The 16,467-nt window shown below is 40.3% G+C and overlaps 1 protein-coding gene across 2 annotated transcripts; it reads left to right on the forward strand.

Annotated features, from left to right (window-relative positions):
• The first annotated feature begins 285 nt into the window (after positions 1–285).
• Positions 286–6,989, forward strand: LOC103618423 (myosin regulatory light chain 2, smooth muscle minor isoform). Of its 2 annotated transcripts, none has more exons than XM_008636824.2 (4): positions 286–716; positions 4,886–5,083; positions 5,269–5,430; positions 6,493–6,989. In XM_008636824.2, the coding sequence occupies exons 2-4, from the start codon at positions 4,900–4,902 to the stop codon at positions 6,663–6,665; spliced, it is 519 nt and encodes a 172-aa protein (XP_008635046.1). In that variant the 5' UTR covers positions 286–716; positions 4,886–4,899; the 3' UTR covers positions 6,666–6,989. The 2 variants fall into 2 exon arrangements, with proteins under 2 accessions (XP_008635046.1, XP_008635045.1); XM_008636823.2 differs by lacking the exon at positions 286–716 and adding an exon at positions 3,317–3,414.
• Positions 6,990–16,467: the final 9,478 nt, after the last annotated feature.

Genomic DNA, 16,467 nt, shown 5'->3' on the forward strand with positions numbered 1-16,467 from the left:
ACCCCGTCCTGTGAGCCGGGCAGGGCCCGGTGCGACGGGGATGATGCCCGCGGGGACGAGCTGCATTTCATGCATCATTGCAGGGAATTGTATTAAAAGATACTATTTGTCTCCCTTGCTTGGAAGGGTTCGGCTGCCTCCCGGCCACATCGAGCCCTCTGCGGGTGTTTCCTCGGCTTTCTTAGAGCACGGGAAGGGTAGGGCTAGGAGGTGCTGCGGTCGGAAGAGGGTGAGGTAGTGGGACTGGGTCTGTCTCTTCCTGTGCGTGTTTTGGAATAACTATAGCCGCACAGGGGACTGCGTGCAGTGGTTCCCGGGCTCTCAGAATCACAGAATCAATCAGTTGGAAAAGACCTCTGAAATCATCCAGTCCAACCTGTGACCGACCACCATGTGAACTGGACCATGGCACCGAGTGCACGTCCGGTCTTCACTTAAATACCTCCAGGGACGGTGACTCCACCACCTCCCTGGGCAGCCCAGTCCCATGTCTAATCACCCTTTCTGCGAAGAAATTCTTCCTAATGTCCAGCCTAAACCCGGCGCAGTTTAAGACTGTCCTCTCATCCTATCGCTTGCTGCTTGGGAGAAGAGGCCAGTTCCCACTAGGCTACACCCTCCTTTCAGTTGTTTGTAGAGAGCGATAAGGTCACCTCTGGGCCTGTTTTTCTCCTTTGCAGACAGACTCTGTTGACTCGCTGGCGCTGGATTTTGAGGTAAGTGGTTTTGAGAAACTTACTAGTGAGGAGTGTGTTAGAGTGGCTTTTAGGACTGGGTGGGACAGAGTAGGGTTTGGTTTTTGCTCGTTTGCTATTATGAAGTGTAATCTGTTCTTTATTGAGCCTTGACACAGATCTGCTGGAGAGCACCTTGCTCTTATCTCTTCCTTGCCGCCCAGATTGTGACGGATGTGTGACTGTATGTGATGCTGTAATTGACTATGTGGACAGAATGTGGGATTTAGCTTTGAGGTTGACTTTTGAGTTTGATGTTCTGTCTCAGTTAGTTTAGAGATTTCCTTGGCTATGGGTTGTGGGGATTTATTGTGTGGTGGTTTGGTTTTTTTGAATGACAGATACTGCAATTATTACAATATTCACAATGTTGAAACATGAGAGTGTTTTCCAAAGCATAACTTTTGGTCACTGCTTCTGAACAGGTCCAGCTTAAACCACTGTTAGTGGGTTGTGAATTTTCACAGCTTATTGCCTGGCTCAAAATTTTTAGTTGCCCAGGTTTTTTGTCTCCCAAGGGTTTATCATTTTCCCAGAGGAAGGGACCACAGGATGACTATCTGTGCTTCTGTAGTTTGATATCCACTGTTGTTGCTTGACTGAGCAATAGACAGTACAGGCAGCACAAAGCAGCACTACTACCTATTTATTATTTTTTTAATATGTGAAAATCTTCCTAAAGGAAGGTTATATTTTCAGAAGTATCTTATGGTGTGTCTCACAGGTAAGGTCCTACATTTGAAGTTTCTTGGACAGCTTCCAAAACAAGGCCCAGACCATTCAGAGTATCAGCATAGTATTAAACAACAGGGACTAAACCTGCATGTCATGACTTGCACTACCTAATGTGAAGTATTCCCACTTTTTATCTACTGAAATTCTATTTGCAGCCTCTACTAACCCTATTTCAATTATAAAAGCATTGGCTTAGGTGTGGATCTTTTTGTTGGGTCTTGGTTGGCTGGTTTGGGGGGCTTTTTTGGTGGTGGGTGGTTTTTTTGTTTTGTTTGTTTGGTTTTGGTTTGGTTTTTTTTTTTTGTTTAATGACTTGGTGAATTTATCAGGTTAAATTCTACTTTCTCTAAAATTAGGCGTCTGATGCTTGACTCAAATGAGCTTAGCTCTGGCTCGTTACATCATTCACTGTTACACAGAGAGATAACACAAAGTGCAAATACTTTTGGAACTTTTAAATCATAAATTGATCTCTTTGGCTAACTGTATTGATGGCTGGTTTTCTGAACATGTTTCAAAATGTACCACCCTCTTTCTAACAGAGATTCCTGGAGCTGAGTGCAGTGTTTCAGGCATAGCTGCACCAAACCTGTGCTGAAAGGCACTGCAGTCCTGTGAGATCTGATGTTTCTCTGTGGCTAGGCTGACAGCTCTTTGGGACTGGAGGAATTCCCAAGCCTGGTTCAGAGAAACTTAGAAAATAGTAGTGCAAGCATTGGCACTTTTTTCATTTGTTCTAGTAAAATATACTCTGATAGGTCAATCTTCTGAACAGAGTTAAAAAGAATGTGTTGGCAGTCTGCTTTTACCTCCCTCCTCTTGCTTAGGATTGAGTTTAGGGGAGAGAATTGCAGTAGTGACTTGCTGGGAGTACTGCCTTTGCAACATTGATGCCTTTTCATTGGTCTTAAAATTACAAGCCAGACACAGTCAGATGATAAAAAGGGATTGCCTTTATTAGGATCCTTATGGTGCACAGCACGCTGGATGAAAAAGCGCTGAAGATGCACACTGTAACATAAAGGGAGTACAGTTTTAGATGTTCAGCAAATTAGCGTAACTGACAAGAATCCCCAGTTAGAGACATAGGTGATGAGGTAATTCCCCCCTGGTTCTACCCTCTTCTGAACCCCCTCCCCCTTTAGACAGGAACTAAACTTTGTTTATGAAAAAGTGTCTCGGGAAGCTGTTTTGACCTCAGTTCCCCAGAGAATCCAGCCTTGGACCCCCAAGCCTTGGAGCTGTTGGGGAATGTATTTTGTAAAATGTTAGCTACGAATAGGCTATGGAGCTACAAATATATATGTAAAGAATATAGGGAATATATAAAAGCAAAAAGGCAAAAATCAATTCACTTGGCCTGAGCACATGCAAAGTAAACTTTTTTGTTTACTTTGAATGGGTCATATTCTGAAAACTGCATTATTTCAGAGAAGAGTTATTAAAAGATACTGTTTGGCTCTATTTTGAGTAGTGGAACTTTTAATCAATAATCCAGAGTTAAGCAGAAGCTTGCCTGAGGGTTTTTACAGAGGTAAGAAAACCACGGAAGTTATGCACAACCCTTGGCTGCAGCTTGAAAGCAAACTACCTTTGTTGTCAGCTGTCTACATAAATATCTTGATGTCGAGAGTTCACATTTATTTGTTGCAGTGTTGTGGAGGCCAGACATCTCGGGTAGCTCGTGGTTAGTGAGTGCAATGAAGAGAACGTCTGCATTGCTGAGCGATGCGCACTTGCATTTCAGGGCTATTTTTAGTTCGAGACATAATGGTTTGTTTTTTACGTCAGAAGAACGTTGTAGATGCACGATTTAAAAGTGTGGAATTAGCAGGGGAAGTCAGTAGCTGTCTGTGTGGACAGACTGAGAGGGACGTAACCATGGAATTTCCTTTTATGCTCCAGATGCTTGGTACACCCTGTCAGGTATCTAATACAAAGCAAGGTAAAATGTCTTTCCTTTTAGTTAAACAAACCAAATACTAACTGCTTTTTGCCTGCATATTGGGTTGGTTGTGTAAGGGAGTTACTTTGCTTAATTTTACTCCGTTTTTTTTATGGGTGAATCCCAGTTAGTGACTTCAGTCTTACTTTTTGGGAGTCTAAGCATACTCTGTCTTTGAGCAAACAATCTGAGAAACAGAACTGTGCTATGACTCTTGATTAGCATTGCATTTCTGACTAGATAATTTGTTTCTAAGTTATAAAACTAATACTTAGTGTAAATTTCAGAATATTGATATTCTTGCAATTACAGGTGAAGCTTAAATATGTCTTCTGTCAAGAGACATTTGCCTGAAGTATTTTCAGTAAAAATTCAGAATCAAGGGTGGAAGGAATCTGGTTTGCATAACACTTTGAGCATAATAAAGGATTATAGCAGTATGGATTACACTTCAGTTTTAGCTAATGCAAGCAGAGGTTGTGAGACTTTTGGAAACAACATTAAAGAGGGTCTAACTTTGATCCAAAAGCAATATTGAGGGCTTTGTGTTTGCCTTTCAGTGAATGACTCAGCTTTTCGAGTTTGTACTGTCATACATTTAGTTAGAACACTACATGTATCTTCCCAGCTAAATAGATTCAGTTAACTTAAAAGCTTCATTTCTTCCCTGAGTGTATTAGTGTTATAATCTACCATGTTTATTTCTTCATTTGACAGCTTCAGGGGAAACAATGACATTGGTATACCTGTGATATGTGAAAATGTATAAAAATATATAAATGTTTCTAAGGGTTGGTACTTTAAAAGAAACAGTCTTCACATTTTTGTAGCTATTATGCCAGTAATTAATTTAAAAGAGAGTATGCTGGCATTTGCATGTGTTGTGTAGTACTTACACTGTGTAGGGAGTAGCAATGTGAAGCTTCTGAACCAAGTCAGTGTTCTCAGTTTCTCAAAGGCAGCTATTCTAACAAAATGCTATTCAGCACCTAAAACACATTTTTTCCCTCCAAAATGTTAGTTTATCATACTGTCTGATCTATTTAACTACTGTGCTAGTTTAGCAGCACATATCCTTATATGTGGTAGGTCAACAGTGCCTCCCAAACTCCTCAGTATGTACTCTTAATTTGTGGAAGATGCAGGTGGAGTGTTGAATTGGCAATGCAAACACTTTGTGAGTTTCATTTCAAGAGCTATGATTTGATTTTGGTTTTTTAATGTAGCGTGCTATTGGCCTGCAGTGCCAATAGGCCCCTGAATGAAGTCCCTGAATTTTCAAAGACATTATGCTTTAATAGCAGGTGAAGTCTGAATGAAAGAAAATGGAGCAGGAGATACCGAAGTAAATGTGCACTTTGGGGTATATGCCGATAACATGAAACTTGATGTCCCTATACCCATCCTTCCCCCAAGGACTTGTAATGTGGTTTAATAAGGCTAAATCTTGGATATGTTTCTGTCTCCTTAGAACCAACAGCCACCATGTCTAGCAAAAGGGCAAAGACAAAGACCACCAAGAAGCGCCCTCAGCGCGCCACTTCCAATGTATTTGCCATGTTCGATCAGTCGCAGATCCAGGAATTCAAGGAGGCCTTCAACATGATCGACCAGAACAGGGACGGCTTCATTGACAAAGAGGACTTGCACGACATGCTCGCCTCCCTTGGTAATGTCCCTTTGCTCTTTATGCTTGCCAGGCGAATTTGTGGTGTAAAAATCAAAATGCTGAGTTTGGCATATGAGAGGTGTCTCAGTTTGTATTAATGCTCCTTTTGTATTAACACTCAGTTTGTACTGACATGACTTTTTCAATTGGAAAGCTAAGCCAAGTATGAATCCCTTTATTTGTAGGAAAGAATCCAACGGATGAATACCTGGATGCCATGATGAATGAGGCTCCAGGCCCCATCAACTTCACGATGGTCCTCACGATGTTTGGTGAGAAGTTAAATGGCACCGACCCGGAGGATGTAATCAGGAATGCTTTTGCTTGCTTTGATGAAGAAGCAACAGGTACATGGATGAAACAACAGAGTATATGTATTATTTCTACTTACTTTTATAGCAATAAATTCTTGTGTTTATAGAAGCGGTGATGAATTTTTTAACTTGAAAAATTTTAATTTCTGCAGACTAAAAATCATGCCTGTATCCTCACCTGCTAAGTTTACCTTTTCAATCTCTGTAAAAATTTCAAATTTCTGGCAGTTCAGTTCTGTTGTTCAAGACAGGAGAAGGTATAAAAGCTGCTGATTGGGGACTAGGGCCTTAATTTATTCCTAACTTAAAATTCACCTCTGAGGCCACTTTTATGAGGGGAATCATTGTTTTCAAAGCTGTTGTGCTTTTATGAAGAACTTGTGAGCTGTTACACTTTTATGAAGAACTTGTTTTCTGTCAGCAACTTGTATCCACCTTTCCTCTGTTAAGCTGCACTAAAAGAAGAAGAAAATGAATGCAAGAAAATTCTTGTGTGACTCACAGTGCTGATAGAAGCAACCACAAGTTAGACAAGCCCTTTTGTTTAATAAACAATGCCAAAAATTTATTCTTTGCAACCAGTAAATCTGAGTTTTACCCTGGTTTAAGATCAATTTGAAATGTTGTAAACTTTCCTGTGTTTCATGCCCTTGTTGAGTGTTAGTAGTCAAGTTCCATGACTTTTTTTTTTTTTTTTTTGTGGTTTTCAATAGGAATGCTCAAGGCAAACTGTTCCCCTTTGTGATTTTTTAAATGCAGAGTTGCTAGAAGGCTCTTTGTACTACTGGGAGTGTAGCCCTGCTGTTGGGAAGGATGTCCAGTATGAATACTTACAAATTTTTATATTTGGAACAGCAGAGGGAAATCATAAAATGGTCTTCACTTGAAGTAGTGGGACCTTTCAAACTAAGATGCCTGGTTTGATTGAATCCTTGTAATTGGCAGTTTTAGTAATAGTCTTTAATGGCGTTTTCATTTGGCAGACAAGGACTGTAAGTATCTTTAATTGAGGGAAAGAACTCAAAGAAATTATCACCCATGTATTAGCAGATAAATGTAAAAACTCCTCTTCTGCCCTCCTGCACTGTGCTCCAGGGTTCATCCAAGAAGACTACCTGCGGGAGCTGCTGACCACGATGGGAGACAGGTTCACGGATGAGGAGGTGGATGAGCTGTACAGAGAGGCCCCCATCGACAAAAAGGGCAACTTCAACTACATCGAATTCACGCGCATCCTGAAACACGGAGCGAAAGACAAGGATGACTGAGCAAATGCCTGGATACGGATTATCTCGACACTTACGTTTCTTTTTAACGGTTTCTTCCTGATAGAACTTGTTGCATGCATTTAGCTCCAAAGCTTTTGTCTTTTTCAATATATTTATCTATTCCAGGCCGTTTAGGCACATTTGCACCTGTAATCAGACTGGAAGCGGGGAAAATATTGTGAGGGAAAGGCTACAGGACAAACATTCCCTGGAGTTGATAGTCCAGGAAAATAATCTCAATGTTTCTGGTTTTGCTGGATTTTTACATTTTTGTAATAAATGCCATTTTGAAATAAAGATTGCTATATAGATAAAATACCTCAATATCTTTTGTGAAGAATGACATTTCTATTACACATTTACAAAAGCAGGTGTGTTCACTGTATTTTTCTTGCAGTTGCAAGTCAAGCTAGAAAATTCATTTTCGTAGTGTTTTGTTCAGTGTCACAGGGTTCTGAAATGCTCCTAGCAGCATCTGCTGGCATCTTTAAAAATGCAGCTGCAGAAGTCTTTCATCTCAAGTTTTTGAAGTGGGATCTGACTACTGTGTGAGTAGTTAACCAAAGAAGTCGTTAGGGAAGACTGTTAAAACTGCCTCATGGCCAGCAAGGAACATCTGATTCTTAAGCAGATACCATGCCCAGCTTTTGCATCCTTTTAATACTGATGGGTTTTCTAGCAGTACTTTCATGTCAAAACTCTGCATTCTTTCTTAGCTAAGTCTTTATGCTGGCAGTAAATGGGAATTAGGCATATTTTTTGCCTTCTGCTGAAGGCTTCTGCAAAGGAATCTGTGCTGGCACTAATTAACAGCAATACATGGCCAGAAAACTTAAATAAAGCTTTATTTTTCTACACCTAATTAATTTGCATGTGAGAATGTGAGTCAAGTCGTTCTGAGAATTAAGTAGGTAAAACCCTACAGGTGCTGAAGTTGCTCTCACTTTTTAAAATACATCTTCCTCAGCTGTATTGGTAAGATGGCTTTTAACCAAGCACAGTCTTTCAGAACCAGTTGTGCTGATGATGTCTCAAATACAAAGAAAACAGGAAGATTGTTCTGTTAGTTCTTAATATGTTGATGCTCTTCTGTGTGCCTCATTCTCTTGGTTACTGCAAGTTAGAAAGTAGAAGGAGAATTTACTTTGCCTATGTATTTATCAGTTAATGACCTGTTATCCAGAAAGCTTGCTCTCAGCTATATCACACGACTTAAGACCCCAAGGAGTAGGAATTGAGCACAAAGGATTGTAAAGGCTCTGACAGCTTATTCTGCAAGGTGGGTTTGTCTCATTTTGTGTGTAGTAGCATGAAGGCTTGGTTACTTAATATTGCTTGTGTTCCCCTATGGCAACTCTGAAAAATACTCTGGCTTCAGGTTTGTAAATAACTTGACAACGTATACTCAGTTGGCGTACTTGGACTATTTTTTTATTCCAGGGTGTTTTTTTCCACTTATGGGCTTAATTAAAATTGAGTTTTTAACCATTCTTTTCCCAGTTCTGTGTTTTAGCTGCTAACAAACTTAGCCTCAGTTTTTCTTTTTCTCCTACCGACATTATGTTCTACACTACTTTAGGTTGCCACAGCTGCTCCTTTTTTTGAAAGTTTTGTTTTTAACTACCTTGGTGCTGTTCAGTAATGGCTGCTGAGGTATTTCTCCGTATGACACCTGCAAAGTTCTAGTAAGTAGTTTACAAGTATGCGTGGAAGTTTTCACCAGCAGTGCCCATGTGCCAAAGACAAGAGAGTGGAGATTTAGGAAACACTGTCTTGTTGAAATGTTGCTATGAAACATTAGGCTGGAGAACAAGTTATGCTGTCACTTCTTTAGACTAATCTTGTCACCTCTGCAATTCAATACTGTGTGCATACATGCAAGCAGCCTGCACAAAGGACACAATCAAAGATATTTTTTCCTTTGAGTGTCTAAATGGTGTTAACAGTCAGAGATCAGTTTACTTCTGTTAGAACACTGGATCCCTAAACCCTTCTTTTCCTGATCCTGTTTTCTCTGTAAATGTTAGGTGCTGGTATGTTACACTGAGTAATTGGCAGGTGTGCCAGCTGGATTCTTGCTGGAAGTAGTGATTTAAAAATCGTAAATATGAGCTACATAGAAGTGAACTTGGCATCCTCCTTGAGAGGAAATTGTCCACTTCAAAAATACTCTCTACTGCTGCTCTCGCTTTTTGAGCAGCCAGCTGAAATGTGGGGTGTAGCTGTTTTTTGCCTTGTCGGTCTTGGGTGCTCCCTCTGAGTAGAGGGTGAGATGGAACTGTACTCATGTAAAGATACCTACCCAGGAAGATGTGTTACTGAGAAAGAATATCCAAGAATGTTTGAGTATAATGACAACCTTTCAAGTTCCAGTTTGCCTGTTTGTTTTTTTTTTATTGCAGGACACCAGTTAACCTGCAAGTGGGGATAAACCTCTTAACCACTGAGAGGCTACAAAGCCAACAGCCCCTGCCAGGAGACCATATAAGAGCATCAGATGTTTTTTGTAGCTAGCCAGGGAGGAATGTGACAGCTGAGGTTGCGTGCCGAGGGCTGTAGGGATGTGTCATCAATAATTCACTTCTAAAAATAAAAATAACTTTGGTCACTGAAACAGCTTAAAATTCTGATGACTTAGCCTTAGCATTTTGCAGCCAAAATCTCAGAACCTAATCTTCTCTCCCTTGGGGTTCATATATAACAGTCTCCAAGTTCTACACCAGATTAAGCTTATGATTAAAAACTATTTTCATAGGCTCATGCACACATTTAATAGTCTTACAGCCACAGGGATCTGTAATGCCCCGTGAAGCACTACTGAAAAGCAGTGATTTATTTTACATGACCCATTTACCCTGTTCTAAGGCTACACATGCAGAGGTCAAAATGAAGCCAAAGAGCTACTGAGGCTGCACAAGAAACCTCCAAAGAGGACCATGTCTGTGTCGAGTGCTGCCAGGGGCTGTCTGCCTGCTGCCTTTTCTTCTCCCCTCTGTTGCTGGAGATAAAGGTGATGTGCAACATTTTACACTTGTTTCTGCTTGTTCTTTAAGCAAATAAACCCATCTTTATGGCACAGTGATCAGATGACCGAAGCATTTCACATCATGAAAGCAGCTTGTTACACTAGCTCAGCAGCTAAGGGATGTCACAGAGGTGGTATCCCTACACTCTGGAGCAAGGATCTGTTTCACTGCTGACCTAGGGACTATCTTTAGATCGCTTGTTTCTAGGATCACTGTCGTATCTGGAGAAACGAATCCAGCACGGCAGCCCCATCCTGGCACAGGGCATCACTAACAGCATGCCTTTGTGTCCTGACACCTGCATTCGATCCAAAAGCTGGAAAATATCTGAAATCTTGTCATCACATGTTTCTCGTGGTCTTTTCTTGTCTGAAGTGTTATTAATCTATTATTTGGGATGTTCCTGGTGATTTTCAAACAACAACAAATGCAAAGGCATTCAGACAATGTAAATCCAAATAACCAGTGAGTAACAATCAAAGTATAGTCAAGAACATTTTAGATATCAGCAGTTAATCCTCCACTGGTACTGCTTATGCACCCATGCTCCTATTTTGGCTTCTTACTTAATTTTTCAAAACCCTACTGTCATTTTTAGATAACTTCCTCCTTTGAAAAATGATTTAGGATTACAGTAACTCAGAAACACTATTGCAGAAACTAGGAACAATACAGAGGCAAAAAGTAAATGCCTCTCAAAATGCAGCTTAAAATTATCATGAAATACTGAAAAGTAATACTGGGGGGGAAAAAAACCCCTCCACACAGCTCTTTTTTGTTTTTGTGCTCTGAGCAGCAACTCCTCAGAGATCACTGTTTTCCCAAACCTTTGATATACTAGATAGTAAACTTTCCACCTTTAAAAAAAAAAAAAAAAGGATAAAAAATCAAAGGTGGCAGCACATGGTTGCTTTTCCTACTTTTCTCTGCAGCCCATGGGTAAAACACTGCCAAGGAATGTTTTCAGCCCAGAAGTGTGATATTCCCTGGAGATCATACATAATAGGCCCTGCATCACAGGACTTCAGGGGTCAGGCAGTTTGTATCGATGTAATAAATCTGAGGGAAGATGTTTACATGTTTCTCAGCAGCATGCACTTAACAGGAGAGCAGGAAATCAAACTGGCCTCCTGGAAAATCCCAACTGCTTGCTGCGTGCAGACTCCCCTGCCATGCAGCTGTGATTCAGTCCCTTAGTAAAGCAGCCTTGCACTTTGATAAAGCTTGAAAAGTCAGTTACAAATACTACAGGATTAGGCAGGTCGAGACTGACTTTAATATGGGTGCCTAAAGGAGGAGATGATGGCAGCAGCAGTCATTTTAGCGTCCTTGTAAATTGCTCAGTTTTGCAAGGTTTATTTAATCCTTAATCCTCACTCTGACTATTTTAGGGTATCACTAAATATTGAACTAGGCTTTGGTTTGCTTTTTAATTATGAATAATGGGGAGTTAAAAGACAGTATTTCACAACAATTTCCAGCCTGTGCCAAGCATAGTCAAGTGAGTGGGTGTAAACTGAGGCCTGCAAGACCTGTCTTAGTATGTGCTAACGTAGAGCTGGCATCAGACACGAGTTGCTCGAACCTTGACTTGGCCTTGTATCTCACAGACACTGGGGTTTTTCCCTCTTTTGAGTTCTTCCTTAAATGTGAGCTAACATCTCTAATGCAAAAGGTTTAATAGTGGTAACATATTCCCATCCCATGAGAATTATGTTGATTTTGAAATTGCTCCACCAGCCAACCAAACTGGCAGAGGCATCAGCTGATAAGAAAACTGATAACAGCTTACTTTTCATGCCAAACAACTGACTAAATGTGCTGCTTCTTGTTTTCTGGGTACGTTTTAAAACACTATTTTAGACCTTCAGCCAAGCATTGAGCACATTTCATTTTCTTCCATATTTGTACATACACATTTTCAGATAGATACAAACTCTTAACAAAAGGAGAAGGCAAATATGTACATCCTTAGGTTCAGCAGAATTAATTACATTTGTTTGAAAGACTGGAGGCCTTCAGCTCTCCTTATTAAGAATACCCATCAACATTTATTTTTGCATTTCAGTTTTCGACTTTATGGAATCACAGTGTCTGGCAATACTCCTGATTAAAACTAGTGCAGAAAGAGCTGAAAACTCCACAAAGACTTGGCTAGAATTGTTGCAACTTATCGACTATGATAAAAAACAAGGGAAGGACATACAGCACAAGTGGCGGTACAGTGACTTTGATCATAGAAAACAGGGAACAAAAGCCCAGCAGAAATCAACAGCCCAACAGCCAAAAATGTACTTTTCAATGCTTAGTTGGAGTTTTTAATTTGTGTTCTTCAAGTATAAAGCACTTTGGACCTGGGAATGCAAGGAGTACTGTGTCTGCTGAGTAAAGTCCCTCAGTACTCTCTCAAACACGTGTCAGTGCCCACTCATATAGTGAGTGAGATGCAGTTTTAAATAAATATATCGAGGTTTGTTTTCTTGTGTTTATAACATTTCACAGACTGACTGCATTTTATTTATGTTCCATTAAATTTCTCTGCGTTATCCTTTGACCTGCTATTATTGTCTTACAATGCTCTAGAGAACTCATGTTTTTGCCTCTTCCTCAGCCATGGACACTGGAAGTTGCTAGAAAGTCAAAACAGTGCTAATTTTAATTTTCAGTATGGAGAAAGAACATCTCTTTCTTCTATAGGCTCCACTACGTTCTCTGAGAGCCTTTATTTTTCACACTTCAGCATCTACCCTGTGGCAGGGACCACCTGGGAAAGCAGTAACCATTTTTATTCATGAGGTCATTGAATGCAAACAGGGAATAACTTGCAGTCTGAGGCCCTCCAAGAGACCCAAGTGAAGACACATGTTCAGAATCCCTTCTTTAACTCATGACTCCTCAAATGTTTTCCCCTTGGATCACAGCACTGGAGTTATTTTTGGAGAAATTCCAGAAACCTTTGTGACACTCTCAGCATCTCAAAAAGAGTGACTGTCACTCTGACTGATACTGCACTGCACTTGGTATAGCTTGACAGAGGCAACAGATGCCAGCTGGAATCAGGGACGAAGGGGTGGAAAGGCAGAAGGATGAGCCAAAATACCAGGTGAAGCAGCTGACAGACAAAATGCTTCTATTAAATGATAGTTTAGACCTAGAACTTGGATATATTTGACTCTGCTATCAATACTTAATCTCTGTAATTAACATTTGTTGAACAGCGATAATATGCTCAGAAAAATCTCCTAACTGCAAAACCTTCCACTCAACTTTCACACAATTTTAATTCTTAATGTGGAAATCACACATCTGCTTTTTCATCTAGTCTCTCTTTTCAGACCCTTTTGTTTCTTATGCACATCCTCAGCCTTACTTCTGTGATGACCAAGGGTATGAAAAGGCTTCTGGACAAGAAAAATTACCTAAGCGGGACTCTCTGCAACAGCTGGTGGAACACACAAGAGCTTCCTAGAAGCAAAAGTAACACAAAAGAGGTGGACACACCATTCAGCCTTAGTATTTCTTCCAATACAAAGTCTAGAGCATAGAATAAACATTGGATTAGGTCAAGATTAGTAAACTGCAGTTGTTCATGTAACAAATAGCAACCTTGCAAAGGGCTCTGAAAACACCAGCAGAGCATATTGTGGATGCTAAATGTACACCAAGTCAAGGATTACATATTAAGCAAGTTCATGAAAGAAGCTCATTGTGGGTTACTAAATACCACATCTGGCTCAGGGTAGCTTATCCCTCCATGAACTAAAATAGTAGATATTGGGAGAGCATTCTGGGTAGATATCATAGGCTACCCTGATTCTTATTCTTCCCTAAATACCAGCACACGCCATTGCTGCTGCTCGCCCCTCAAGAACAGGCTAAAAGCACCCAGCACACTTTCCTCCAGAAAGAACAGGAAGTATAGAGAGAGATTTTTTTTTTTTAAATACGATTCCAAGTTTTGGGTAAAAAAATCCAAAACAATAAACCTCTCCAGTGACCTGGTAGGGAAGACCTCATAGCATTTATTATTTCTTGAAGGCATCCAAAAACCCAGTAGACACATCCCGGTGGTGCTCCAACCCAGAAATGGAAAGAGCAGCTGCTGGGCTTCCCCATCCCCAGTCTCAAGAATTTTTTTGCCAAGACTTTGCTCCCTGCCTTCCACACCCAGAATCCACATCTCTTTGCAGCTGAGCGCACTGGTCCAGGCAGACTTTTACAGTGAGCCAGTGCAGCCATTCCTGTAAAGTTAATTAGATTCACAAAGAAACATCATATGACACAGACTGATTCTGCTTCATTAAGCAACCAAGTTAACCACAAATATTTGCACTGTCATTGTAACTCAGCAGAGGTGGGGAAATAGAATCATAGAATTGCTGAAGTTGGAACATACCTCTAAGATCATCGAGTTCAACTGTTCATGGAGAGAGTTAAATGAAAGGAGGGAAAAGATTTGCTGTAACTTACTTACTGTCTGTAGCAGCCATAAAAAGTATGAAACACATAATTTTGAAGGTTTTTTGACAAATCAAAGAAAACAAGCATTTCAATGGCACCAAAGTATTTGAGTATTTTAGACAGAAAGGATAGGAACAATTCATACATTTTGCTTAAAAAGGTTTTTTTCTTAAATAAGACTGACATAAACAAGAAAGGAGAAGGGAGTAATGAATGAAAGAAGAAGAAAGAAGAAAAAATGAAGAGTTAAGAGCTCAGCTTTTTCTTTTTATACCATCTTTTCAGAAAGGATCATTTCTATTCTGAATGTTTGATGCACAGCTCTCAGGAAGCACCACACTCACAAAAAAGACCCTTATTTTTTTTCCTTTTCAACATTTATGTCAATGAGTTAAAGAGATATCCTCCAAATATTATAGAAGGCAAAACAAATCTCTTTTTTTTTCCCTTTAAATTTCTTTTATTGCTGTGATGAATGCTGTAATCAAATAAATTACTTAGATTTACATTGAAGAGGAAATAGTCTGTCTGTAGGAACTGCTTCTCATTTCACCATGATGCAACAAATTGGAGACCAAAGGTTAAGAGAGAGACACAGAGTGACATGCAATTTTGTCATTAAGAGCTGATCTCATACTGGGCAAGTAATATTAGTGTACCTATCCCCATATCTGCATTAGTTAAATGCTGAGAACAACATCCACGGTGACAGGTATCATGTAACACCCTTTTAATAGCATGGAAAACAATACAAGACAGACTAGCATGTTTGCAGTAGTTCAATTTAAAGTAACTGATGAAACAAGTTTAGATCAAGAGATCAGATAATGTTTCATAATTAAATTTCAACACACAGTTCAGTTGTTGAACATTATCATGAAGTATTTTATTAACTCTCTTAATATCTTGATATTTCTGCTGCTTTTCTGCCCACTCATACTTTGCATGTAATTATCTTGAAACTATGTGCCATTACTAGTAAGAAGAGAATTTTTTATCCAAAACTTATTCCATTAATAGGCTTTCAATTTAGCAAAATTTAATCTTAGTTTCTATTTCACTTTGAGACAAACTTTAGAAGAGTGATATTAAAATTCATTGGGGAAGCATTATAAGCTAATTAGGCCAAATTCTCAGCCCTCATGAAATAACTTCTGATAAAAAGGAAAGAGAGTTGGGCCTCTTGGCAATTAAAACGTCTCCCTTCAATTTTGAGACTGCAACCTCTGGATTACATATTAGATTATATGTTAATTTCAGTAGGTCCAGTGCCTAAATGTAGTTCATTTACATTTATAAATATAATTAATAATTTCAGCAAAAGCCTGTGTGTCTTATTTTTTCCTTTGACAGAATGACCAAGGTTGGAAGGGACCTTTAAGATCATCTAGTCCAACCATCAACCCAGCACCACCACAATCCCCAAGTGCCACATCCAGACACCTCTTGAACACCTCCAGAGATGGTGACTCCACCACAATCCTCCTTGGGTGACTTACTCTGATGCCTGGCCAATGCCTTTCCTCCTTAAGAGCTCTTGTTTTCCAAGACACAGCCTGTACACCAACAGAGCCGGCAGCAGGAAGGAGGGGGATTCAAGGAATGATGATCTGGAAGCAGAGCTTTCCCATCTGACTGTTTCAGGACCTTTTTGTGCACTAAACAACAGTTTTCTTGAAGCCCAAGCTATTTATGTGGGATTTCAACAAGCCAAATGGGAATAAGTATTCCCTTCAGAATATTTCAAAAATGTACAAGTGGGCTAAAGCCGAACTGCTTCTCAAGCAATTTCAGATCCCATCCTCCTCGACTAAAACTAGCTTGTACCCGAATTTATTTGAGATCCTACATCAAATGACGAATGGAAAAATAAGTGTCATCCTTTTCCATTAAGAAAATATATGCAAAAAAAAAATTAAAAAAAATCCTCCCAGGAGCCTTACAGTGTATGGCTGCCAGAGGCATTAAGCCCTGCTCCTGCGGGAGCACTCAGTTAGAAGACTTTACGATGCAATCTAGAATTCTTCTGAGCCCTCAAGCGAAACAGGAGGAAGACTGAAGGTAAGGATAACACCTCACACCTGCTAATCCGGGCAGGACATCCCCGCAGGATGAGGAGGCTTCGTTCACCTCCCCGATGCGGCACCACCATGTGAACCTGGGGACGCACCGGCTCCAGGAGCACGGAACGGAGCTCCACCTTCAGCGTGCAGAGTTTTTAGGTGTACGAAAGAAGAACCCCGCGGGAAGCTCTCGGTGACCCGCAGAAGCCCTCCCGAGCTCCGCTCCCACAGGCTGTCTCCATCCCTGCCCTG

Source organism: Corvus brachyrhynchos, unplaced genomic scaffold (assembly GCF_000691975.1).
Source record: "Corvus brachyrhynchos isolate BGI_N302 unplaced genomic scaffold, ASM69197v1 scaffold106, whole genome shotgun sequence".
NCBI lineage: Eukaryota > Metazoa > Chordata > Aves > Passeriformes > Corvidae > Corvus > Corvus brachyrhynchos.

Bases quoted from the DNA above. Each gene is read 5' to 3' on its own strand.
- LOC103618423 (XM_008636823.2), top strand. From the start codon at position 3,351: ATGGAATTTCCTTTTATGCTCCAGATGCTTGGTACACCCTGTCAGGTA. The intron at 5,084-5,268 runs GTAATGTCCCTT...CTTTATTTGTAG, and splicing joins CGACATGCTCGCCTCCCTTG to GAAAGAATCCAACGGATGAA. The intron at 5,431-6,492 runs GTACATGGATGA...ACTGTGCTCCAG, and splicing joins CTTTGATGAAGAAGCAACAG to GGTTCATCCAAGAAGACTAC.